The sequence below is a fragment of the Capra hircus genome, chromosome 4 (assembly GCF_001704415.2).
Source record: "Capra hircus breed San Clemente chromosome 4, ASM170441v1, whole genome shotgun sequence".
NCBI classification, from domain to species: Eukaryota; Metazoa; Chordata; class Mammalia; order Artiodactyla; family Bovidae; genus Capra; species Capra hircus.
Genome location: NC_030811.1, coordinates 14,388,589 through 14,414,006, shown reverse-complemented (window position 1 = coordinate 14,414,006; position 25,418 = coordinate 14,388,589). Strand labels below are relative to the sequence as shown.

The 25,418-nt window shown below is 45.4% G+C and overlaps 1 protein-coding gene across 1 annotated transcript in view; it reads right to left on the bottom strand.

The window, feature by feature from the left end:
* TRPV5 (transient receptor potential cation channel subfamily V member 5) overlaps positions 5,017 to 25,418 on the bottom strand; it is a 29,995-nt gene continuing 9,593 nt past the window's right edge. Inside the window, exons 9-15 of the mRNA XM_018046845.1 lie at positions 15,040 to 15,126; positions 13,279 to 13,355; positions 12,877 to 13,042; positions 12,507 to 12,573; positions 10,308 to 10,576; positions 6,885 to 6,991; positions 5,017 to 5,808 (exon numbers count right to left, since the gene is read on the bottom strand). Coding sequence (XP_017902334.1) covers positions 5,508 to 5,808; positions 6,885 to 6,991; positions 10,308 to 10,576; positions 12,507 to 12,573; positions 12,877 to 13,042; positions 13,279 to 13,355; positions 15,040 to 15,126 — 1,074 coding nt within the window. The 3' untranslated portion in view covers positions 5,017 to 5,507. The remainder of the gene's footprint in view (positions 5,809 to 6,884; positions 6,992 to 10,307; positions 10,577 to 12,506; positions 12,574 to 12,876; positions 13,043 to 13,278; positions 13,356 to 15,039; positions 15,127 to 25,418) is intronic.

The following is a 25,418-nucleotide window of genomic DNA, read 5'->3' as shown; positions in this document are numbered from 1 at the left end:
TTTCTCCAATTTCGTGGAGTAATCTCGAGGCAGGTGGGCCCTTGTGTGCTGCCCCCTGTGCCTCTGATCTGTGCTCACAGGGCCCACAGAGGCAGCCCAGCATGGGGGTGGGAAGCCTGGCCCCTGCCCACTCTTCTCTGGCTGCAGGCAGAGTCCTTCCCCAGGGTTGTGCCACCATGTCACCAGAACTCAGAACCCTGTCAATCAAATACTTAGCAAACAGCTGAGAGGTGATGCGTTTTTAAAATCCAGAGCTACCTGTCCTCCCATCAGCTGCCCGCCTCTGGCAGGTCAGGTGCATGGGAGCCAGACTGTTCCGCTCCTCTATTCAGGGCAGGGGGGAGAGAAGGAGGGACACGGTAAGTGTTTGTGGGGGGACCCGAAGACTTCCCAAAGCAGGGACCCTGGTATTTCCTTTCCTCTGTCCCCCCAGCTCGTCCAGTCTCTGCGGTCTCTGTAGCCCATGAGCCTGGCAGCGTCACCCCATCGTGTTGGGTCCAAAACACTCCTTTAACCCTCCAGCACCCAGGGGATTCTCTTACCGCATCTGTCTTGCTGCACAGCAGTGCCTGGGTGTCTCTCTTTTCATGTCATACTTGGGCTCCCACAGGCAGATGCAGAAGCTCATAGAATAGAATCCCATAGATGTAGAATCTCAAGAATCTCATGCCTTGACTACTTCTTACAGTGGGTACCACATGCCTCGGGTTTCCCAACCTTTGCCTCAGAGCGTTGCTTCTGGAAATCCTTCCCTCTCTTTCTCCTTCTTCATAATATTCCACATCCCCTCCTTTCCCCCGTTCCCTTTCTCTTTCTTTGTCTGTCTCTTGAACACACGAAAGTATATATAAGCAGGGAAAATTCCCCAGTGATGACTGATGTTAGCATTTTTTTTTAAATCCTTTGCAATGTGCTTCCACCCCTATGATGTCTTTAACTATTACAATCCTACACAAAGGCCAGTATTTTTCTCTCTACTACCCTTGACAGGTGAAAGAAATATCTGAAATATGTCCATAGAAGAACTTAGAATAAAAACAGGTCACTCATTCATAGATTTGATTAATGAATATTTATTACAGACTACATTGTACCAGAAATTATGCCAAGCACTGGGAACACAATACTTAATAATATGGGCATCACATTCTCCTCTGTGGAGCTTATAGTCTATTAAGGAAAAGATTTAAAAAAATGAGCACCCAAAGTTCAGGATGTATAATGAAAAGAAAATATAGGTGGCTTGGAAATTGACCAGGCAGACTCCAATCTAGCCTCTGAGCCAGTCTCCCACGCTCACCCCCTGCCCACCAACACACACACACACACACACACACACACACACACACACACACACACACACAAACACAGTATACAATTGTTGAGACTCATAGGAGGAGCAGAAGTTACAAAGATGGAAGGGAGGATGGGTGCAGAGAGGTAGAAAGATCCAGAAACTGTGAATGCTGAAAAGGAGGAAAGAAGAGGAGGAACCAATAATGATTATCATGATGAAAGAGAGGCCCAGAGAAGACAAGGGTGAAGAGGCTAGGGAGGTTGCCAGGTGTCGGCTCAGGGAAGGGCTTCCAGACCACAGGTTGAGGCAAGACTTGCATCTGACAAAGATCCGTGTGGCTCCAGTGTGGATGGTGGAGTGGAAAAAACCAAGACTGCAGTGGGAAAAAACAAGATTACAGGAACCCACTCCTGGAAGGCAGTGGGGAGACCACAGGGGCCTGTTTCGGAAGATTAGCAAAAGAGTAGAGACAAGCGCAACAGTCTTCAAAGGAGTGAAAACAGCAAGAACTGTTCCTCTTTACTACATTGTACTATATTGCATGTGTTTTTAAAGGCATGTATACATAAGAATACTGGAGTGGGTGGCCATTCCCTTCTCTAGGGGATCTTCCCAACCCAAGGATCAAACCCAAGTTGCCTGCATTACAGGCAGATTCTTTACCTTCTGAGCCAGCAGGAAAGCCCATACATAGGTAGGCTTGGACATGCATAAAGTATTTTTGGAAGGATAAAGAACAAACTTACTACTGAATGTCCCTGAGGAGGTGGATATCTGAGGGGCTGGAATAGAGGCAAGAATGCTCTTTTCTCTGTATGTCTTATGTGCTCTTTGAATCTCGGGCCATGGGATGTATCGTCTACTCAAAAGTTATTCTTTTTCAAATGAGATGTTTTAGGGAGTAGAATCCACCAGACCTGAGACAGACTGCAGATGAGAGTTGAGATGGGTGTGTGGAGGAAGACGCCTAGGTTTGGGGCTTAGGCAACTTCACCTGCTTTTATTTGATTGGAAATGCTGGTGGAGGAGCAGGTTTGGTGAGGAAGAAAAGCTGTTCAGTTTGGGACATGTCGAGTTCCAGATATCTGTCAAATATCCAGGTAGAGTTGTCTAATGGAGAGGCATCTGAGCTGTCTCCTGGGGCTCAGGAGACAGAACTAAAGCCAAGATAAGAAGTCTTAAATCACAGACATGTGTGTCAATATCATCCATGGAGGCAGCAGGAACTTCCCAGGTGGTGAGGAAAACAGAGAGCTTCATGGACCAAAACTATTTAAGAGATGGGGAGAAGAGAAGCAGGCAGAGTGGGAGGCGAGCATGGCACTAGGGGCATGCTGAGAGGGGGTGAGTGGTCCAGTGGTATTGAACCCTACAGAGTTTGCGCAAGACTCAGATGGTTCAACGGGGTCAGCTATGGGGAGATGACCTTGATAAGAGTCCTGTTAGTAGCTGGAGGGGGAAGGTCAAACCACAATGGGGTGGGGACTCACTGTGAGCTCAGCAGACAACAGAGTCTCCTTTTAAGAAGTTTGGCCCTGAAAAGGGAGTAAAAATATAGGGCAGGAGTCCAAAGGAGAAATTGGAAGGCGAAGGAAGGCAATTATAATTTTGAGGATAGGAAAGAGCAGAGCGTGGTTATTTGCTGACTAGCATCACTTGGGGAGAGAGAGAGGTTGAAGTTAGAATAATGAGAGGAGTTGGAGGATACAGTGGCGGACAGATCTGCCTGAAGAGAAAGAAAACTGTATCTGGAATACAGATGGGAGTTTAGTTTTACACAGGAGAGGGAGAGCTTCCATTGTGAATGAAGATAGGAGGAATCACGCTGACTGAGCACATTTAGAAACTATACCACCTGTGAACCTCTGTGTGTGTGTGTGAGTTATCCTGCGCATGTGTGTGTGTGTGAGAAAGAGTTATCCCTCACCATTCCACACTCACCTGGGCCTTGCGTGTGTATCTGGATGAACCTAGGGGCAGTTTCACAAATCCCACTTACCTTTTTGCTCTTCCAGATCACAGTCCTCTTAAAAAGTTGCTACGGCTTTGTGGTGAGGGTGTTGACAGGGCTGGGATGAGAAGGGCTGGAGACAGAAGCGAGGCTGTGATGGGTACCCCAGACACCTAGTTTCCAATTTCCTTCCTGGAAAGGGATGGCCCATGCTCTGTGATTGCTGTCCACCCCACACCTCAGTGCAGGGGCAACGGAGCTGGGGCAGAGGAGAGCTGTTGCAGGAGACATAGCTGGAAGCCTGCTACCTCCAGACACAAGGATGAACAGCTACTAACAGGCAACCTGAGCGACAAGCCAGGGATGGCCCCATAAAATAATTGATGGGGCCAACCACGCAGAGAGAGGAATACTTTACCATCCATATTTAAAAACACATGAGGATGCAAATGAGATACACTTTAGACTCTAAGTCTCAAAACACAAGGATAAGACAACTGAAAAATAGCAACCCCCAAGCCCCCAAAACAAACTGGACAAAGGACTTGAAAAAACATTTCCCCAAGAAAAAAAGATATACAAATGCCAGTGAGCCCTGAAAAGATGCTCAATGTTGTTACTCATTGAAAGTGAAAGTGAAAGTCACTCGGTCGTGTCCAGCTCTTTGCGACCCCATGGACTGTATAGTCCATGGAATTCTCCAGGCCAGAATACTGGAGGGGGTAGCCCGGGGTCTCCTGTATTGCAGGTGGATTCTTTACCAACTGAGCTACCAGGAAAGCTCTGTTATTGGGGAAATGCACAAAACCACAATGAGATACCATTGCATAATAAAAAGATGGCTACTATAAATTTTTTTAAAAATCAGAAAGTCACGTTGGTGAGGATGTGGACAAACTGGAATCCTGTGCATTCCTTCAGGAAATGTAAACCAGTACAGCTGCTGCCGGAAACAGGATGGTAGTCCCTCAAAAAGTTTAATAAAGACGTGCCCTAAGATCTAGCCATTCCACTTCTAGAAAACTGCTAGAAGTTTCACAAAACTACTTTCACTTATCTTTTAATTGGCTGTTTTCTCTTTCCTACTCACCCACATTCCTCCCACCATCACGCCCCCACACAAGCCCTGCTGCTCCAAATCCTCAATGTGCAGCCCTTTGGGTCTCTATCCCAGTTTATCCTCCGCCTCCCTCCATTTCCCTTCATTTGATCCTTAGATGATCAACGGAAGTTTGGAAGTTTTCAGTATCCAAAGAAACTAAAAGCAGGAACTTGGAAAGATAATTGTACACCAATGTTCACAGCAGTATGACAACAGCCAAAGGTGGAACAACCCAACTGTCCATCAGTGGAGGGATGGATAAACACAAAGTGATCTAAACATATAATGAGATATTACATTTGACCTTTCAAAGGAATGAAATTCTGACTCACGCTATAGGATGGATGAATCTTGAAAACTTTATGCTACATCAAATAAGCCAGGCACAATGGGACTAATGTTGGATAATTCCACTTTTACGAGGTAACTAGAAAACTTAAAATCATAGACAGAAAGTAGGATATTGGTTATCAGGGACTATGGGGAAGGAATGATGAGGAGTTCGTGTTTAATGGGTATACGATTTTTGGTTTAAAAAAATTCCCTGCATGAATAGTGGTGATGGTTGCCCAGCAATGTGAATGAACTTAATACCACTGAACGGTACAGCTAAAAAAAGGTTAAAATGGTAAATTTTATGTTCTGCATATCATAATACATTTTTTTAATAAAGGAAGGATAAATAACCGTTCTTCTTGTAGTTTTCTAGTGTGGGTTTGGCTGTGAGGTGGGGAGGGGGTCCTATGAGGTGCAGGAAAAGGTGAGGCTTACAACCTCAGGGCCATGCCCGGCTCGTGCTTCCTGAAGCCCTGGGAGATGTCACGGCTCAGTCTAGTGCCCCGTGGGGCAGAAAAGGAGATGACCCAGGCTTTGGCCTAGCATCCCTACCTGGCGTCTTTCGTTGCCAAGCCTAACTCTGCTTGAACAGATACCCTCTTTTCCCAAGATGTGGGACTTCCAAGAAGCCAGAAGGTACTCATTCCTGGGAATGCTGAGGTGACAGGTGAGGTATGGATGGCCTGGGAGAATTCTTCTGTCCACCCCTCACAGGGTTAACAGGCAGGAAGGGAGGATGCTTCACAAGCAGTGTCTCTCTCTCTCTCTTTGCCTTCACCCAGGCCCACCTGGAGTCAGGACGAGAGTAACAAGGGTCCTGATCATAACTGATAAACCCGATCCTCTCCATCCCCCTCCCCAAGGTCCAGTCCGAGATTCACGTGTCCCAGGGTGTTGCGACGAATGATCTCCCAGCCTCGGTGACTGCCGCTGCTTCGAGAGGTGGTCCGGGACAGGGAAGGGGTCGGGGGGGCCAGGGAGGCTCTGGCTAGAAGCCCGCTTTCAGTCACCGAGGGCCGTTTCTCAGGGGGATGCCCTTGTCCTTCCTCCTTGTCTGAGCCCTTGAAAGCTTCCACGTAGCGACGCGCTCGCAAAGTATTCTGGTCTTGGTTGGTCTCAACTCTGAGGAGGTGAAAAGGGAGAAAGGCTCAGCTGATCTGGGGAGAGACCGGGCCATGAGGAGAAGCCAAAGTGAACGCAGCACAGGTAGGAACCGGCAATGAGAGGAGAGTGGGAGGAAAGGAGCAGCGTTGAAGCCGGAAGACCTGCTAGGATCAAATGAAGGGAAGTGGAGGATAAACTGGGAGAGAGACCGGAAGTGCTGCGCCTTCAGGACTTGGAGGGTAGTAGGGCCTGGGGGGGCTGGGGGGGCGGTGATGGCGGGGGGAATGTGGGTGAGTATGAAAGAGAAAGCAGCCAATTAAAAGATAAGCGTGTCATAAGGATGAGGAGATGCGAGTCAGGTAATACATGAGAGAGGCAAGCCACGTCAGGAGGTTGAAGGTAGGGTATGAAGGAGCAGCTTAGCTTGCAGGCTAGACTAGAAGCTCTAAAAATACACTAGAGGGCTTTCGCGGTGGCTCAACGGTAAAGAATGCACCGGCCAATGCAGGAGACACAGGTTTGATCCCTGGTCCGGGAAGAATCCCCAGTGCCACGGCACAACGAAGCCCGTGTGCCACAACTACTGAGCCTGCTCTAGAGGCCGGGGGGTGTGGCTACGGACGCCCACACACCCTAGAGCCCATGCTCTGAAACAAGAGACACCCCCGCAGTGCAAAGCCCTTGCACTAGAGTAGCCCCCTGCTTGCCGCAACTAGAGGAAAGCCCACCAGCAATGAAGACCCAGCACAGCCAGAAAAAATTAATTAATTAATTCTTTAAAATCTACTGGAAGTGGGGGTCAGGTGGGAACAAGACTAGACCCGTTTGAGGAGCTCATGCCCACAGTGGAGCGTGAATAGCCTTCGCCGCGGTTCACACATCACTGCCCTTCAGAACTCACGGCTGGCGCTACCTCTTCGCAACCCTCCCCTAAACAGGGTAACACAGTCTCACTTCAAGGGGTGATGACTTCCCCTTCGGGTCCAATTTGGGATCCCGAGAATGGAGAGGAGGGTCATACGTGCAGAACCGGGCACCCTGGTTCCCATGGCCTCGCATGGGTGGACAGTCCACAGGTCTTCATGGTCACTCACCGCAGGAACCAGCGGTCCCCCAGCCCGTACTTGTACCCACAGATGCCAGAGCGCGGCCACAGGGTGCGAGGCATCTTCCTCTCCAGCATCACCGTGGTGGCCACAACCTAGGAGGAGATGAGAGACAGGGGAAGAACCCAGAAAGAGCCATGAGGCTGAGCGGACCCTAGGGCTACTGACAGAGGGAAGCCAGAGGGGAAGGAGGGCACCAGATCAGAAGGGATGCATGACAGCCACCATCCACCCCCTTGCCCGTGTGAGGTGCTGTGCTGCTTCCTTCCTCATCACTCACTGCAAAAGGAGAGACTATTTTATGAGAGTTTTGAATCTGAATTACCATTCAGATTCATGGAAAATGAGCCATCCCATCCAAACTAATATCTTTTCCTTTTTCATAGGAAAGCCATAGACCAATTATTTGGATTTAAATAAAATGATTAAATAGAATTTCTGTGATCTTGGGGATAAAATGATAACTGCTGATATTGAGGGAATCTGCAGTGAAATTAAAAATACACCCATATCTTAAGAAGGAAAATAGTGGGTTAATGACTCCAAACTTGGCAAGGAAAATTCTAGTGGCATGGCATGTGTCCTGTCCTTTACCTAGCCCTCATTAATAACTTGGATGAAACATAAGACAAGATTATCAAATATGCCTGTGAACCAAAACTGGGAGTGATATATAATAGGCACGATGACAAAGCAATATAAAAATGATCTTACCAGATTGGAATGCTGGTCAAAAACCACTAATGTGAAGTTTAAGTAAACCCAATGCAAGGTCCTACATTTATAGGACTAAAGTGTCAGTGTTAAGCACAGGAAAACCTGGTAAAGGGGTTTAGTCAAATCAATCATGTAGCAAAGTGAGGGTTCTATTTGATCATGAACCAGTTGCATGTTTGATAACAGCCAACTGCATATTTACAAAAAGACCTGACTCCATTTTAGGTGCTATTTATAGTTTAGTGTTCAAAGCCAGAAAAGGGATAATCCCTCTTTATGTTGCTTTCCTCCAATCACATCAAGATCGTTCTAGATTTGAAAGGCCCAGGATCAAGGATCTAGGTCTGAACAGAGGATCATTCAGGATGGATTGGGTCCAGGAAGCTTGAGTGATGGAATGAACTAGGAATCCCTAAAATAACTTAGTTCTCTACTTCATCTTCTGCTCCCATCTTTCTCAGCACTCCATGATTTTCTTGGTCTTCTCTCTGCTCCTGAGTTGTGCCAATTTCCCCCCACCCTCAGGACTTTCAATCATTCTATTTCCTTTCCCTAGATAGTGCTTTTTCTTTATCTTGAAAGGGACACTTATTCTTTCTTCCTGCACCATCATTCAGCCTCCCCATCTTCTTCTGGGAACAGAGCCCATCTGATGTTCAGGAAATCACTTCTTCTCTACTGTCAGTCCATCAGTTAGAACAGACTGGACCTCACACAGTCCTGGTTGATTCATCTATTATCCCCAAAACTCTAACCACCACCACCAGTTCTCCAATCCTTGGCCTTAGGCTTAAATGGAAGGATCCACCTATGACCAAACTTGTTGCAATGAAATGGGTTCAGCGGACAGAAGGCTACAGAGCCACAGCATCAGGAGTCACCTAGAATACAGTAAGAAAGGGGCCCCTTGAGACTTTGCTGGTGGTCCAGTGGTTGAGAATCTGCTTTCCAGTGCAGGAGACTCAGCTTGGATGCCTGGTCAGGAAAGTAAGATCCCGCATGCTGCAGAGCAACTAAGGTCACTGCAAATACTGGACCTTGGAGCTCTAGACCCCTTACTCTGGCAACTAAAGAGGCCCCCATGCACAACACCTAGAGGAAGCCCCCATGCCAGAACAAAAATCCAGTGTAGCAAAAAAAGAAAAAGAATAAATAAAAAGAGTGGGGCCACTGGAATGGGCGTATCTACTCACTCCTTTGTCAGCTTAGAGCTTCTGTAAGCTATCTCAGCAACATGATGCAAGAGACTGACTTAGAGGAGTCAGGACGAAAGAGAACAACAGAGAAGCTCATGTATCGGGTGAGATGGAGTTCTTAAATGTTCCAGTTAGGATCAACACATCTTCCCACTGTCTTTTTTCCCAAGTCTATTTGAGTTTGCTTTTCTGTCCCCATAGCCAAGTGTTCCGATGGATAAAAATTCTAACACCCATTTTCTCCCCATATTCTTTTTTAAAAGAATATTTACTTGACTGCACTAGGTTTTAGTTTTGGTGTGTGGGGTCTAGTTCTTTGACCAGGTATCTAACCCTGGCCCTCTGCATTGGGATCCCAGAGTCTTAGCTACTGGACCACCCAGGAAGTACCCCCTTATTCTTCATAATTGATGAATTATTACCCATGTTTAGAGGCTCATCTTAAATGTCAGTCTATCAGGAAAGCACTTTCTAACTTTCCAGTCCAACTCTTCTCTTGCCTCCTGTTCTTAGCATCTTCATTTCTCTACAACACATTTGCTCTTCTAATTACATGGCTTTCTATGAAGTTTTAATGTCTGTCTTTCCAGCCAGCCTGTAAGCCCCATGAGGGCACAGACTACGTCATCTTGCTTGTGCTGCCAAATCCCAGACATTTTCCAGCACAGGAGAAGCCTCCAAATAATTAGTGCTAATGAATGGAAAGTCTGAGGGGACAAACAATGTCTCTCTTCAAATATTTTAATGGTGCATGGAAGGGAGAATGTGTTGTGCATTATATAAGAGGAAAACACGGGGGCCAAAGAGTGGCCCGGTTTTTCTATCTTATAGAAAGATAGGTTTCAGCTCAATACAGTATGGACTTTTCTAATAACAAAAACTTTTGAAATATGAAAAAGCTCTCTCCTCCCAACCTCTACCCAAATCCACATGATAATAAGGTCTTCCTTAGCATTAAAGAAGACACTGAATTACCCTCTGACCAATAAATGAGTATACAAGTATATGTTGGGTAGGAGCTCAACTAGAAGACCACTAAAGACACTACCAACTCTAAGATTTTATTAGGCTATGGTGATATAAAGAAAAGATAATAGAAAAACAGTTATAAAAGCAAATACAAGATAAGTTTCAAATGAAAAGCTAAAATAGATAAGGACAAGAAAGTTAAAAGGTGAAAGATTTATACGATCTGAAGAGAAATCAGAGTATAGAATACATAAGAAGAATAAAGTTTCTAGTTGCCTCTGGAGTCAAGGCTGACTCTTGAATCTACCCTGCTCCTGTGGTCAACACACAGTTCCTGGGTGTTGATCCTAACCCTATGCTACCATCCTATCAACTTCTCCTCCATCTATTCAAAAATTCCTCTGTTGAGATGACCACCCCCATTGGGTTGTTCCATAGCTCTCCTAAGAGTCATCTACCATGACATATTCCACTTTGATTGTTCTCTCCAGCCCCTGACCCTCAGTAAGACTGACACTAACAAACTTACCTGGGCCCTCCAGAGCTCGTCCTGTTCGTGGGCCACCCGCCAGTGTGTGTCGCCCATCATGGCGACCAACAGGTTGATCATAAGCAATGTGGCGATGATGGCGAAGGCAAAGTAGACGATGCTGTACATGAAGGGCAAGTCCACATCATAGTTGGCAGGCCCATCAATGATGGTGAGGAAAAGCTCAAAGGTGCTGAACAACGCCATGGGATAGTCATAGAATTCCCCCAGAGCGGATGGGTCCTCTGTCTGGAAAATGATATAGAACGCTGCTCCGCCCAGGAAGAGGGCATGGAGATCAGGAAACAGGGAGTTATCACAATAAGCCTGGGCCTGCTCAGTATTCATTCTACCTCCAATATATATCTCCATACAGTTACACGCACGCACATGCATGCATGCGTGTGCATGCTCGCTCAATTGCTCAGTCGTGTCCAACTCTTTGCAACCCCATGGACTGAAGCCGGCCAGGCTCCTATGTTCATGGAATTTCCCAGGCAAGAATACTGGAGTGGGTTGCCATTTCCTACCCCAGAGAATCTTCCCCACCCAGGGGTCGAACCCATGTCTCCTACATTGGCAGGTGGATTCTTTACCACCTGGGAAGGCCACATACATGCACACACACATACACAAATGTAGATGTATAAATTATACATATTATATAAGTCACAATTTCCCTGTGTACTTGGCTAACCCTGAGACTATGACCAAGTTTATCACTCTGGATAATGGCAATACTCAGAATTTAGCTAACATCTATCATCTATCTATCTATCAATAGATATATATAGTATATGTCACCTAACTGGTTTTTACATTTTTAGAACCAAATATTTAAAAGGGAAATTGTTATAAGAATGCATGAAATCTCCAACAGCTTTCAAGAACTGAGCACATGAAAAGTCTAAAAGAAAAGAACCTAAGACAAAAAAAATCTCAGTGTTCTCTAGATAATCTTCCGTTACCCTGAGATTTCCTGAGTGTTCTTGGACCATTGCAAAAAATGTGATGTGTAGACTACTGGATGGTATTAGGTATCCTGGAAACTTTACTACAACATCAGAACCTCTGAAAGCCTCATCCCTGTGTGGGGAATGGAGATCTAAATAAAGGGACCCTGAGAGCAGAGCTAGGGTCTATGACAAAGCATGGTTTTGCAAGAACCAAGAACAGATGCTTTGGGAGGTCTGTAGAAAATGGCTCTGCTACATCCCCTCATTCTGCATACGCATAGATGAGGGTGGGGAGGAAGGGAACATGAGGAGAGGAATCCTCCAAACGGACAAAGTTTTACCCTCTCAGAGTTCCCATCTTGGTGTAGTTTTTCCATCTACTGTTTTCCGGGAACCCCCATTAAGCAAGGGGATGCCTAAGACAGGAATGGCATCCTTTGTACTAAGAGCCCAGGGTTGGGGTCTTCACACGTCACCCTGTACATCCACCTGCCTTCCAGGGGTTCAGCCGCAGACATGGAGAACTGGATTAGAGGCCCCAGTGTTTGCTTTTCCTTCCTCTCTGCCTTCTCCAAAGAACTTTCTTCTCCTTGTTCACTTGTGCTCTCCCTCCCTCGCTCTGTCTCATCTACCCTGTTCTGGATGTTTCCTCTCCTCCTTTCCCTGCTCCTTGGGCCATGACTGGGTCCCCACTGGCCCTTGTGCTTCAAGCCTCTCTTCACACCGGTTTCCTCCCTCATTCTTCAAACCCTCCAAACCCTTTTGTTGTACCTCCTTCTCCAAATTCCTTTCTTTTCTTTAACCTTTGACTACATAAATGAAAAAAAAAGGGGGCACTTGATGTATTATTGAATGCTTTTCATTTATTCTTCCGAAGTGTCAACATAGAAGAATTAAATAGTGAACTTTTTGCCTATGGCACCTTTCACAACTGGCCCGACTTTCCTGTTTCATATCCGTCTCTCTTCAAGCCCTTTATTTATCTCTCCTTTAAAGAGGCTGCAGGGCAGTTAGTCAACATAAACATGATTGACCCAGAACTTTAGAGCACATGAGTTCATGCTCTAGGCCAACCTTAGTGACCCTGATCCTAAGCATATGAGCATGTTTTCAATTCACTCTCTACTAGGAGGGGAAAAAGCAAAAGGGAGTACGAACAAGAAATAAGTGAGAGCAAGATGAGAGAGAAGCTTCTGGAGAACTGAACCCCATGCTCTGGAGGAGAAGAGAGTGACGTTCTCACCTGAGGCAAATCCCACGATTACCACAGCCATCAGCCAGCAGAAACGCAACAGGTCTCCAAAAATCATCTACAGAGAACAGAGAGGGGAGGCAGGATGGGGGACCATATCTCCACCTGCCTTTTAGCAGCTACTGCTGCTAGATGGCAAGTCACCAGAGTTCCACCAGATCTAGTAGGAGCCTCATTTTTTTTTTTTTTTTTTGTTGCTCCTACTCCCTCCCTTGGTCTGGGAAAAGTCCAATGTCTGAAAGTAGGAGAAACTGTGGGGAAAGCACTTTTTTTTTTTTTTTTAATTTTTGCTCCCACTCCCTCCCTTGGTCTGGGAAAAGTCTGATGTCTGAAAGCAAGAGAAACTGGAGAAAGCTCTGACCTTCTGGATCATGATGGTGAAGGGGCCCAGCATCTGGAATCCTCGTGCAAAGTACATGACGCTGCACCAACCCAGCACCAGAGCGAAGGACATGGGTACCACCTCCCCGCTGGTGTTGGTGAGCCGCATCACCATAGTCACCAGCACCAGGAAGGAATAGGTGATGCTGGGAGGAGAGAGGGGAGGGGGCCATGAAAGGAGGGGCTGGGAATATTCTAGGTCCCTTCTAGCGTGGCGCTGCCTTGCCCAGAACCCACCGCACATCCTCCTAAACACATACACAATCACACCCACGAACCCACTGGAGAGAAGTCCCTGGAGTCGAGGGTCCCAGAGAGGGGTAGGGAGACCTGAAATGCTTCTGGAAAGGGAAGGCAGGGGCCCGGAAGGAAGAACACTCACGTGATGACGTGGAATGGCCCCCCAAGGACAGTTTGTCCAAAATAGCGGGAGAAACCGACCCTGAAGATATCCGGGATCTGGAAAAAGGCCGGGTGGGGAAGGAAAACAGTAGACTTCAGTTCAATAAATCACAGCAACATCTTTTTAAATCCATTTCCCAGAATAATGGAAATTAAAGCAAAAATAAACAAGTGGGGCCTACTTAAACTCAAAAACTTTTGCAGAGAAAAGGAAACAAAAAACAGACACTCCATAGATTGGGAGGAAATATTTGCAAATGATGTGATTGATAAGGGATTAGTCTTGAAAATTTACAATCAGCTTATGATACTTAGTAGCATCAAAACGGAGAAGGAAATGGCAACCCACTCCAGTATTCTTGCCTGGAGAATACCAAGGACAGAGGAGCCTGGTGGGCTACCATCTATGGGGTCGCACAGAGTCGGACACGACTGAAGCGACTTAGCAGCAGCAGCATCAAAACAAACAACTCACTCGAAAAATGGGCAGAAGACCTGAACAGACATTTCTCTAAAGAGGACAATACACATGTGAAAAGATGTTCGACATAGCTATCTATTAGAGAAACGCAAATCAAAACTACAATGAAATATAATCTCACACTGATCAGAATGGCTATCATCAAAAAATCCACAAACAATAAATGCTGGAGAGGGTATGGAGAAAAGGGAAACCTCCTGCACTGTTGGTGGGAATGTAAACTGGTCCAGCCACTGTGGAGAAAAGTGTGGAGGTTCCTTAAAAAAACAAAAACAGAACTACCATATGACCCCGCAATCCCACTCCTGGGCATATATCCAGAGAGCAACAGGATCTGAAGGGATACATGTACCTCATTGTTCATTGCAGCACTGTTTACAGTGGCCAAGACATGGAAGCAACCTAAAAGTCTGTCAACAGAGGAATGGATAAAGAAGATGTGGAGTATATATATAAACACACACACAATGGAATATCACTCAGCCATTAAAAAGAATGAAATGAGGCCATTTGTGGCAACATGGATGGACCTAGAGAGTGTCATTCTGAGTGAAGTGAGTCAGATGGAGGAAGAGAACTATCATATGACATCCTTTATATGTGGAATATAAAAAGAAATGATACAAAGGCGCTTACTTGCAAAACAGAAAGAGATCCACAGAGTATGGTCACTGTGGGTGGAGGGGTGGTTGCGGACTTGAGGAAGGTCATGTATGCACTGCTGTGTTTAGAGTGGATAACCAATGGGAATCTACTGGACAGCACAAGCAACTCTGCTCAAGGTTATGTGCCAGCCTGGATGGGAGGGGAGTTTGGGGAGGAATGGATACATGTCTATGTATGGCTGAGTCCCTTTGCTATTCACCTGAAACTACAACATTGTTAATTGGTTATGCTGCTGCTGCTAAGTCGCTTCAGTCGTGTCCGACTCTGTGCGACCCCATAGACGGCAGCCCACCAGGCTCCTCCGTCCCTGGGATCCTCCAGGCAAGAATACTGGAGTGGGCTGCCATTTCCTTCTCCAATGCATGAAAGTGAAAAGTGAAAGTGAAGTTGCTCAGTCATGCCTGACTCCTAGTGACCCCATGGACTGCAGCCTACCAGGTTCCTCTGTCCATGGGATTTGCCAGGCAACAGTACTGGACTGGGTTGCCATTGCCTTCTCTGTAGTTAATTGGCTATACCCCAATAAAAAATGTTTTTGGTGTTTTAAAAAAAAAAGATAAAAGACTTCAGTCTGACGGCTCAGCTGCACCTCACCTCTAGGAATAGGATGATTGCTGACCCAAGGACCGTCATCAGCTCCCCCACCAGCCGGATTTTATCCTGCTGAGTCACGTAGGCTTCCTGTGGTGAGATATTCAGGATCAGAAGTGCTTTCTGATGGACTGAGAGGCAAATCTTTTTGAGTAAGTGGTCTAAAGCGACTCAACTCTACCCGAGATGAATAAGAGCTCCCCTTACCACCACCATTACCACCATCACCACCCACCCCCACTGTGTTTGTCATTGCACCTCAGTCTGTGACCAAGGCATGAGTCTAAGTAAACCAAGATGCAATATACTGGGCCTGCCAAAAATACATTTGGGTTTTTCCATACCATCTTATGGAAAATCTGAATGAACTTTCTGGTCAACCCAATACTATATATATATATATATATATGTTCCATATGCCAACAACTTGAGTTACCACCTAACAACTCACTTCTTCTGCTGTTGAATTATAACTAACGATGATGTGTGTACTGAGGGGCTGAGGTCACATTTACGTGCATCAAGTTGAGAAAGTTAAGTTATTAGTGGCTTGGGCTGGTTTCAGCTATGCTGAAAGGCCAGCTTTTCCAAACTTGCTGTGGTTCCCAGCAGGTAGAATATAAACACACCACAGAACTCAGGTTTTGGGATGGACCTCTAGACCCTGCTAGCTCCAGTGAGACCTTGAATCAGTCACTAAAACTCCCTGAGCTTGGGATGTCTCATCTGTAAAATGGAGACTATAATGGTTACCTCCTAGGGTTATTGTGAAGACCAAATCAGATGATGTATTTGGATGTATTATAAGCCACAGAGCACTATAGATATATTCATGCTTTGTGCTAAGTCACTTGAGTCATGTCTGACTCTTTGTGACCCCATGGACTGTAGCCCACCAGGCTCCTCTGTCCATGGGACTCTCCAGGAAAGAATACTGGAGTGGGTTGTCATGCCCTCCTCCAGGGGATCTTTCTGATCCAGGGATCAAACATGTGTCTCTTATATCTCCTGTGTTGACAGGTGGGTTCTTTACCACTAGCGCCACCTGAGAAGCCCCATAGGTAAATTCATTGTGGTTTTATTATGATTTGGCAATATAGAAAAGGGCTAGAGACACTCTATGGTTTTCAATTCTAAGGAGGAACTCTGTCTTATCCTGGATGGTAGGTGTCAAAGATATAGGCCTAAGGTCAACACGAATAAAAACCATCCTCCTCTGCACTCCTTACTTCACAGTTAAAAGCTTGCAGTGTTACCCACCAGATGCAGCAATCAAATTCTACAGTAACGCTCCTTAACTTTTTTGAAGTAATGAGCCCATCTGAGAATATCATGAAGACCACAGGCCCTCTTTCTGGAAAACTGATCACATATATAAAACCTCCAGATGAAATTATACAAATAACTTCAACACATGCGAGTACCCCTTAGACTTTTGGGAATTCTGTTCTCCAAGGTCATGTCTTTGAATTATGCACTCAAGATAGGACTTGAGAGTCCCTGGGGATGATCTCTGCTGAAAAGGATGGGATCCCTCATTAGGCATGAGAATCACCAGTCATCTCTGTTCTGCTGATAAACAGAACCTCTATGGGCTACTTCAGTAGTGTACTCACTAGTCCAATGAGAGGCATAGCTTTTGAAACAGGAAGAGATGCTATGTAGTAGGGAGGTGCTCATGGCTCAGTCAGTAAAGAATCTGCCTGCGGTGCAGGAGACCTGGGTTCCATCCTTGGGTCAGGAAGACTCCCTGGAGAAGGAAATGGCCACCCAGTCCAGTACTCTTGCTTGGAGAATTCAGCCTGGACAGCTAGTCAATGGGGGGGGGGGGGTCACAAGAATCAGATACAACTTAGCAACTAAATCACCACCTCAGGAGGTGCTCTAGGTATAAAGAAGGCACCCATCAAGTATCCTGTGGCCTGTAAGAGGGTGTGTATCAGCTCAGAAGAAGCCAAGGATATAGTCTTTAGGGAAGAGTAGAACCAGAGTTACTAAGAGATGGTAGAAGTGTTTCAGATAAATCGTATGGGACCAGGGAAGAACAGGAAGGAATTGGTGACTATGTACCTCTAGTAAACAAATGTTCTCTAACAATCTGTGACTAGACTTCAGCTCTTTTGCCTTTGCTGTTCCTTAAAGAACTGACGTCCTGCCAACTTTTCTGATGTTTACTTTTCTTGAGAAACTGGACAATTTTATTTTATCATATAGTGAGCGGTTTCCCTTTTGCTTTGCTTTCAGGGAAGCTCAGAGTTCTTTTTTTTTTTTTTTAATCTCCAGCTCTAGCAACTGTCTTTGAATACCCTCTCCTCCATCCAAAGATTCAGATCATAGATCTTGTTCTTTTTCTTTATCTTAATGTTCCTGTTGCATCTGACTTTCACTGTAAAACAGGCCAACTCCTTTGGAGAATCAGGTGGTAGGGTAAATAATAAGTTTGTTAATTGTAGGGACAAAATAATACTAGATATAGAAATAAAATAATGGCATCTGTGCCATGTATGTGTCTATACACAATTTTTAAGAAAACTTTGGACCTTGGTTGCATGAAATTGAAGTTGCTCAGTCGTGTCTGACTCTGTGACCCTATGGACTATAGCCCACCAGGCTCCTCCATCCATGGGAGTTTCCAGGCAAGAATACTAGAGCGGGTTGCTCTTTCCTTCTCCGGGGGATCTTCCCAACCCAGGGGGTAGAACTCGAGTCTCCCACATTGTGGGCAGACTCTTTATCATCTGAGCCACCAGGGAATCCAGGACCTTGGTTGCATACAGCTGGAAAATTGCCACCAACTTTTTCTTTGGCTCTACTAAGAAGAGGAGGATACCTGTTGGCCAGGAGCTTTGTGGGGATTAGAGTACCCCTAGAGGACAGCAGGAGAATGGTATCAACACTCTTGGGATGAAAATGTAAAAATCCAACTAATGAAGAATACTGGGAACAATTTTGTTTACCATATACTCCTCCTGGGTCCGCCTTTCATGAGCACTGCTTTGCTTATTCAACAGATTCCTCTCCGAGCAGAAGTTACCCTGCTCAAGTTCACTAGTAACAGAGGTGTCCAGAGATGCCAAGCTTTGGCCTCTGTTCCACTTGGTTTGGGGTTTCCCTGGTGGCTCATCGGTAAAGAATCCACCTGCAGTAAAGGAGACCTGGGAAATGTGGGTTTGATCCCTTGGTTAGGAAGATCCTCTGAAGAAGGAAATAGCAACACACGCCAGTATTCTTGCATGGAAAAATCCCATGGACAGAGGAGCCTGGTGAGCTACAGTCCATGTGGTTGCAAGAGTCGGACATGACTCAGCAACTGGACACACACACACACTTGATGTCCGACTGCCCTAAAGTAGCTGTCTCCACCTCTGTGTCACTTAAAGTAGCCTGCAGAGCACCACACTATCCTGCAAGCCCCCTTCCTTGCTGCTCTCCAAGACCACCACACAGACCCTTTCATAAGGTGCTTTTTTTTTTAATAAAACCACTCTCTCTGGAAAACAAAGAGTAACATGCATGTGTGAAAGTTGGAATGAAAAGAATAGCAGTTCGTACAACTCAGCAGCAAAAAAAAACAAACAATCCGATTAAAAGCTGGACAGAGCACCTGAACAGACCTTTTTTCTCAGAGAAGACATACAAAGGGCTGGCATTTGTATGCCAAAGGAACAGAAAAGATACTCCGCATTGCTAATCATCAGGGAAATGCAAATCAAAGCCACAGTGAAATATCACCTCAGACTGACTAGGATGGCCATTATCAAAAAGACAAGAAATCACAATTGTTGACAAGGATGCAGAGAAGAAGGAACCCTTGCATACTACTGTACACTACATAAATTTGTGCAGCCACTGTAGAACACAGAAGGGAGGCCCCTCAAAAAGTTAAAATGGAATTACTACATGATCCAGCTTCTAGGTATATATCCAAAGGAACTGCATCATAAAGCAATTATCCTCCAATTAAAAATAAATTAAAAAATAAAGGAAACAAAAATATAATCTGGAAGAGATATCTGCACTTCTGTGTAAATTGCAACATTAGTCACAGTAGCAAAGCTCTAGGAACAACCTAAGTGTCCATCAATCAACAATGGATAAAGATGTGATATATACATTACACACACACACATATGGGCTTCCCAGATGGTGTGAGTGGACAAGAACCCACCTGCCAATGCAAGAGACATGAGAGATGCAGATTTGATCCCTGGTTTGTGAAGATCCCCTGGAATAGGAAATGGCAACCCACTACAGTATTCCTGCCTGAAGAATCCCATGGACAGAGGAGCCTGGTGGGCTACAGTCCATAGGGTCGCAAAGAGTCCAACACGACACTGAAGTGACTTAGCATGCAAGCACACACACACACATACATATGTATACATACAGGTACACGTATATATGTGTGTATATATGTACATATACACACCAGAATATTATTCACCTATGAGAAAAGAGGAAATCTTGTCATTCTCAACAATATGGATGACTTGACGGCATTAAGCTAAGTGAAATAAGCCCATCAGATTAAGACAAATACTTCATGGTTATCACTTACATGTGGAATTAAAAAAAAAAAAAAGGCAAACTCCTAGAAAAAGAGAATAGAAAAGTGATTGCCAAGGGCTGGGGGCACAGACAAAATAAGGAGAGATTGGTAACAGGATGCTAAATTTCAGCTATAAGAGGAATAAGGTCTGATGGTAAAACAAGATGATTATAGTTAATTACACTGCATTATACAACTGAAATTTGCTAGGAGAGCAGAACTTAATTATTCTCACAAAAATAAATAAACGTGAGGTGATGAATGTGTTAATAGATGAGAGGAATCCTTTCACAATGTGTATGCATATCAAATCCCTGCGATGAACACTTTAAATACCTTACAATATCAACTGTCAATTATACCACAGTAAAGCTGAAAAATAATGATAGTAGTGAACTTTTAAAACATTTTCCTTTTCTTTGATTTCAAGAGGAATTCTAGTATCTCACACTCATGTGTAATATTGGCTCTTGTTTGGAAGAGATACTCTTTTACAAAGTGGAGAAAGGTTTTAGTGTTTTAAAAATGGACAGGGGCACTGAATTATAATGAATGACTTTCTGAGGTCTGTTAAACTGACAATCAGAATCTCCTTTTCATCAATCACATTTGCACTTCTAGAATTAGACCCTAAACTCAAAGTGGTAGTAAGTTTTTCTTTGAATTTTTCAGAATTTTACTCTTTGGGGATTGCATTCAAGATTTCCTATCTACAAGGAAAGACCCATCTGCAGCTCTCTAGATTCGTGGCGCTTATGAAAAGGTTTGGGGACCAACGGTATGTTTAGCAAAGTGAACTAACTGTAAATTCACTTTACTAAAGTCCTGTTCATTTAGCCTCCGAAATTCTCTCAAATGCTCCGCTGGCTCTCAATCCATAGCACCACTGCCTTAAAGCAAACCCATGGCGCCCTGTACCCACTGCCCGCTCATTCAACCCATTCCTTACCTTGTTTTTGCATATATCACAACCTGGTTTCTCTGCTTAGTACCTTTCCTAGTTCCAGCATGTCTTTGGAATAAAAATGAGGGGGGGGAGATGGGAGTGATGAGTATTCTTTAAATCTGTATCATAGTAGAAATTCAGTAGCTAATGTCTAAATTTAGTTAATGAATAGAGATAGAAGTATATTATTCAGTGGTACAGAGGTAACAACAGGGACCCTAAAGAGGTAACAACTGGTTGCCTCGAAGAAGTAAGGCATGAGTGAGGTGGGCAGGCCAGTGCGCTGGTGGTCTTCATTATACTTGCCACTGGATTTTTTAAGTCATGGGCATGTATTCTTTACTTAGAAGTGCTCACTGTGAAACAGAAATGAAAAATATTCAGACTACCAAGCGTGATGCCCAGAACCCTTGCTGGGGTTGCACATGTGTTTTTTAGTTAGAACTGTGCTTTGTGAGATAAGAATAAAAACTAAGGGACTTCGCTGCAGGTTTAGTGGTTGAGACTCTGCACTTCCATTGCAGGGGGCGCAGGTTTAATCCCTGGTCTGGGAGTCAAGATCCCACATGCCATGAGGTGAGGCCAAAAAAGAGAAAAAAAAGTTTCCTCTTTTTCCTCTATTTTTAAAACATAAGACTCAGCACAATGGCTTTGCTTGCCTGGTTCCTGCCCTGGGTCCCCATACTCTGTGTCAGCTCCAGCCATGTTGATTACTAGGGTCCTCAACTGGTAAGACAGGTCCCCATATGAACTGTGCCCTATTCTCAGAATGCCTTCCTCCACCAGAGTTTTCTGATTCACCGTTAACCTTAAGACCCAGGTCACAGCATTCCACCTGGGTCTCCTTCCCTGCCCGTCTGCCCAGATCAGCTGTCTCCCTGCAGGAACACGATGTCAGCCTCCGGTCATAGCCCTTCCCCAGCACACTGCAGTCATCTGGACGTTTTCTGTCTCACCAGGAATCTTAGAGTTCCCTTAAAGCAGGGACCTCTAATTCCTTCTTTTTATCCACAATGCACACACAGTAGATGCTGCATTTACAAGGAAGGAAGGAGAGAAGGAAGCAGGTAAACAGACAGGCGCTTGCTGAGCATGATCTAAGAGCTGGAGGGAGGCAGAGGGGAACCAGGAAGCATGAGCAGGGAGGTAAATGGAGAAAGGATGATGACGAACTGGGCTCGCCTGGAATTTCCAGATTCCTAGCTCAAGGTCACCTAAGCAGGCTTAGTTAATAATGCACTGAAAAAATTCTCCCCCCAGCTCCTTTAAAAAAATAAGTGTCTTTCAACAATGACTAGAGTTCTTAACCTCTTTTGTATGGCTTAGAATTTCAGGAGTTGTCAACGGCCAGAGCCCCTTGGAGGCTGACCAGCCTTACTTTGTTAAGAATCTGCTTACAGAGTGTCCCGCCCACCAGCTGGTTGAGCTCATTGTCTTGAAGGAAATGCCCAGAGAAGGGTGGGCCTAGCAGGGCCCAGGTACCACTGTGGGGAAGGGTGGGGGGCAAATGCAACCACTAGGAGGGGGAAGGCACTGGAAACAGTTGTCAGACCCCATCTGAGACCCTCTCCTTCTCCCCAAGATTCTTGCAGAGGAATGAAGCTCCCAGGAAGAGACATGCTTGGTCATCACTCATACAATCATTCCTCTCATCTCCTAAACTGTGCGGGGATTCCTAACCAGCTTACCCATCAGAATCAGCTGAGGTGGGGGGGTACTTGTGATCTAGGGGGTGAGACTCCATGCTCCCAATGCAGGGAGTCCAGGTTCGATCCCTGGTTGGGAAACTAAGCAACTGCAACCAAGCGCACATGCTGCAACTACTAAGCCCGCACCTGCTCACTGCAAAACCAGAAAAGCCCGGGCGCGACAGTGAAGACTCGGTGCAGCCAAACATACACACCTACACCTACACACACATACATACACATACATTCACACACAAACACACACATACATACACACATATACATACATACATACGTACATACATTCATAATACAAGAATCGGCTGGGAAGCTATATCACAACACATATGCCTGGGCCAAACCTTGAGACTCTAATTTGGTGTAAGAATCAAGCATCTTTTTTTTTTTAAGATGCAGATCCCCATGTGAGAACCACTGGGCCAAAAAGGGAGGAAGATCTCACGGTTACCTTATAAGTCCAGGGGCTTATTTTGTGTCCTAATCTCTGTGTTTTTTCAGGAAGATTAACCCAGCAGATGTCTTCTCTCCATGGAGACATCCTTATCCATTCCCACAGAAGCAGGATTTACCCTAGCCACCAAAAGATTAATCACATAAAAACTGGGGCCCATGTTGATCAAAAACAAGCTGAAGAATTGATGCTTTTGAACTGTGGTTCTGGAGAAGACTCTTCAGAGTCCCTTGGACTGTAAGGCGATCAAACCAGTCAATCCTAAAGAAGATCAGTCCTGAATATTCATTGGAAGGACTGATGCTGAAGCTGAAACTCCAATACTTTGGCCATCTGATGTGAAGAATTGACTCATTGGAAAAGACCCTGATGCTGGGAAAGATTGAAGGCTGGAGGAGAAGGGGATGACAGAGGATGAGATGGTTGGATGGCATCACCGACTAAATGGACGTGAGTTTGAGCAAGCTCTGGGAATTGGTGATGGACAGGGAAGCTTGGTATGCTGCAGTGCATGGGGTCACAAAGAGTCAGACACGACTGAGTGCCTGAACTGAACTGAACTGAACTGAACTGATGATCAACACTAGAGCATAGGCAGTAGCTCAGTGGCTAGAAGTCAGAGGCAACTCCATGTCTGACTGACTCCCAACTCCTGCACTCCAGCACAGCACCTCTTATCTTGCGGGGGAAATATCAGGTGTGCCCAGGTACAGGTGAGTGTGGCAGGAGCTGGCTACTTATCAAAGCCTGGAAACAGGAGTTCCTCAAGCAGTGGGTCCCTCTGAGGAAGAAACCTGGAATTCAGCATATTTCTCTGGAGGGAGAAATGACCTGGCTTTGTATTAAAGTTGAAGCTTCTGAAGTGAAGCAGACCGGAAGCCCAACCAGCACTGCCCTTACTAGCTGAGCATCTTTACCAAAGTACTTAACCTCTCATGACTTCAGATTCACCATCTTTAAAATGGTTATAAGAATTTCATTTACTTATGAGGGCATCTATGAGGATCACCCAGTATAATACTTTAGCAACCAAAATGCAATCCACAGAATCACAACACCAGCCTCACCCAGCAGCAAGTCAGAAATGCAGAAACTCAGGGCCTGCATCAGCTTTCCTCTCTGAATCTGCCCTTTCCCAAGATCTCAGAAGCACCAGCAAATGCATGGCAAGTGCTCAAAGCCAGCTCCTGATAGATGTTATTTTTACCTCCTGGGCTCTCTGCTTCTCCCACCTCTATCTTCTCTTTAATTTGCTGTACTTATTCCAAAGGGAGTTGGGTAGGACCCCCAAGTAAAACAGTGTCGAGCTGGCGTACAGCTGGGTTTCAAATAACTCCGGTACTTTGAATAGCGGAGTTTGTGAGGAATTGTGACATGTAGGAAAAGCAGTCTCCCTGACCATGACAGGTAGAGAATGATTTCAGATAAAAAGAACCCATGAGTCACTCCGGCCACGCCCTCTCCCTGACTACCTACATCCCATCCATTGTATAGTAGTGATGATTCTACCTTCAGTAAGTGCCCTGATGCCAGCCCTTTCTCTCAAGTCTCCCCATCACACCTTAAGGCCAATCCACCACTACTCTCTTCCTTCACTGAACTGTAATAGCCTCTTAGCTGGTCCCCCACATCTTCCCTGACCCCCCTCAAACCTGTTCTCCACCCTACAAACAGAGACATTGTTCTGAAACAAAAATATTATCAAGTGTCTCCCCTGTTTAAAATCCTGAGCCTCCCATTAACTTTAGGATAAAAAGTAAAATCCTTGGGATGGCCAGCAACGTCTTACATGATTGGGGAAAGATCTGCCTGGACAGCCTAATCTGGAGGCTCCTGCCCCAGCTCCTTCTATTCTAGCCAGCCTTCTTTCGGTTCCTAGACATTCACAAGACTCTTCCTGCCCCAGGGCCTTTGGATATGCATTGTCTCTGCCTTGAATTCACTTTCCACCTTGAATTCACCAGTGCATGCATGCTCAGTTGTGTCTGACTCTTTGTGACTCAGTGGACTGTAGCCTGCCAGGCTCCTCTGTCCATGGAAATTTCCAGGCAAGAATACTGTAGCGGGTTGCCATTTCCTCCTTCAAGGAGTCTCTCAGCATCCTGTCTTCTGATCATAAGAAAAACTCATGCAAATTGTTAACAATCAGTTTGCATTGAAATATCTATTCATTTTGGAGAAGGCAATGACACCCCACTCCAGTACTCTTGCCTGGAAAATCCCATCGATGGAGAAGCCTGGAAGGCTGAAGTCCATGGGGGTCGCTGAGGGTCGGACACGACTGAGCAACTTCACTTTCACTTTTCACTTTCATGCACTGGAGAAGGCAATGGCAACCCACTCCAGTGTTCTTGCCTGGAGAGTCCCAGGGACCGGGGAGCCTGGTGGGCTGCCGTCTATGGGGTCGCACAGAGTCGGACACAGCTGAAGGAACTTAGCAGCAGCAGCAGCAGCAGCATCTATTCATTTAATTAATGTCAATCAGTCTGCAAATGCCAAAAGGCAGAGGTGAAGTGTGTTTTGCTCAGACCAGGTTGAGTTTCCAGTACCTACAATAATGCTTGCGGCACCCTAAGGCTCTCAGTAGTGGTTTGTTTAATGAATGAATTAGCAAAGTAATTTGAAGCAAAGGGCATTGGAGAGATCAAGGAAAATCATCAAAATGTAGAAAGGAAATCTGATGATGGGAGATCAATACCCACTTGCTGAACAGCAAATCAGGGGTCT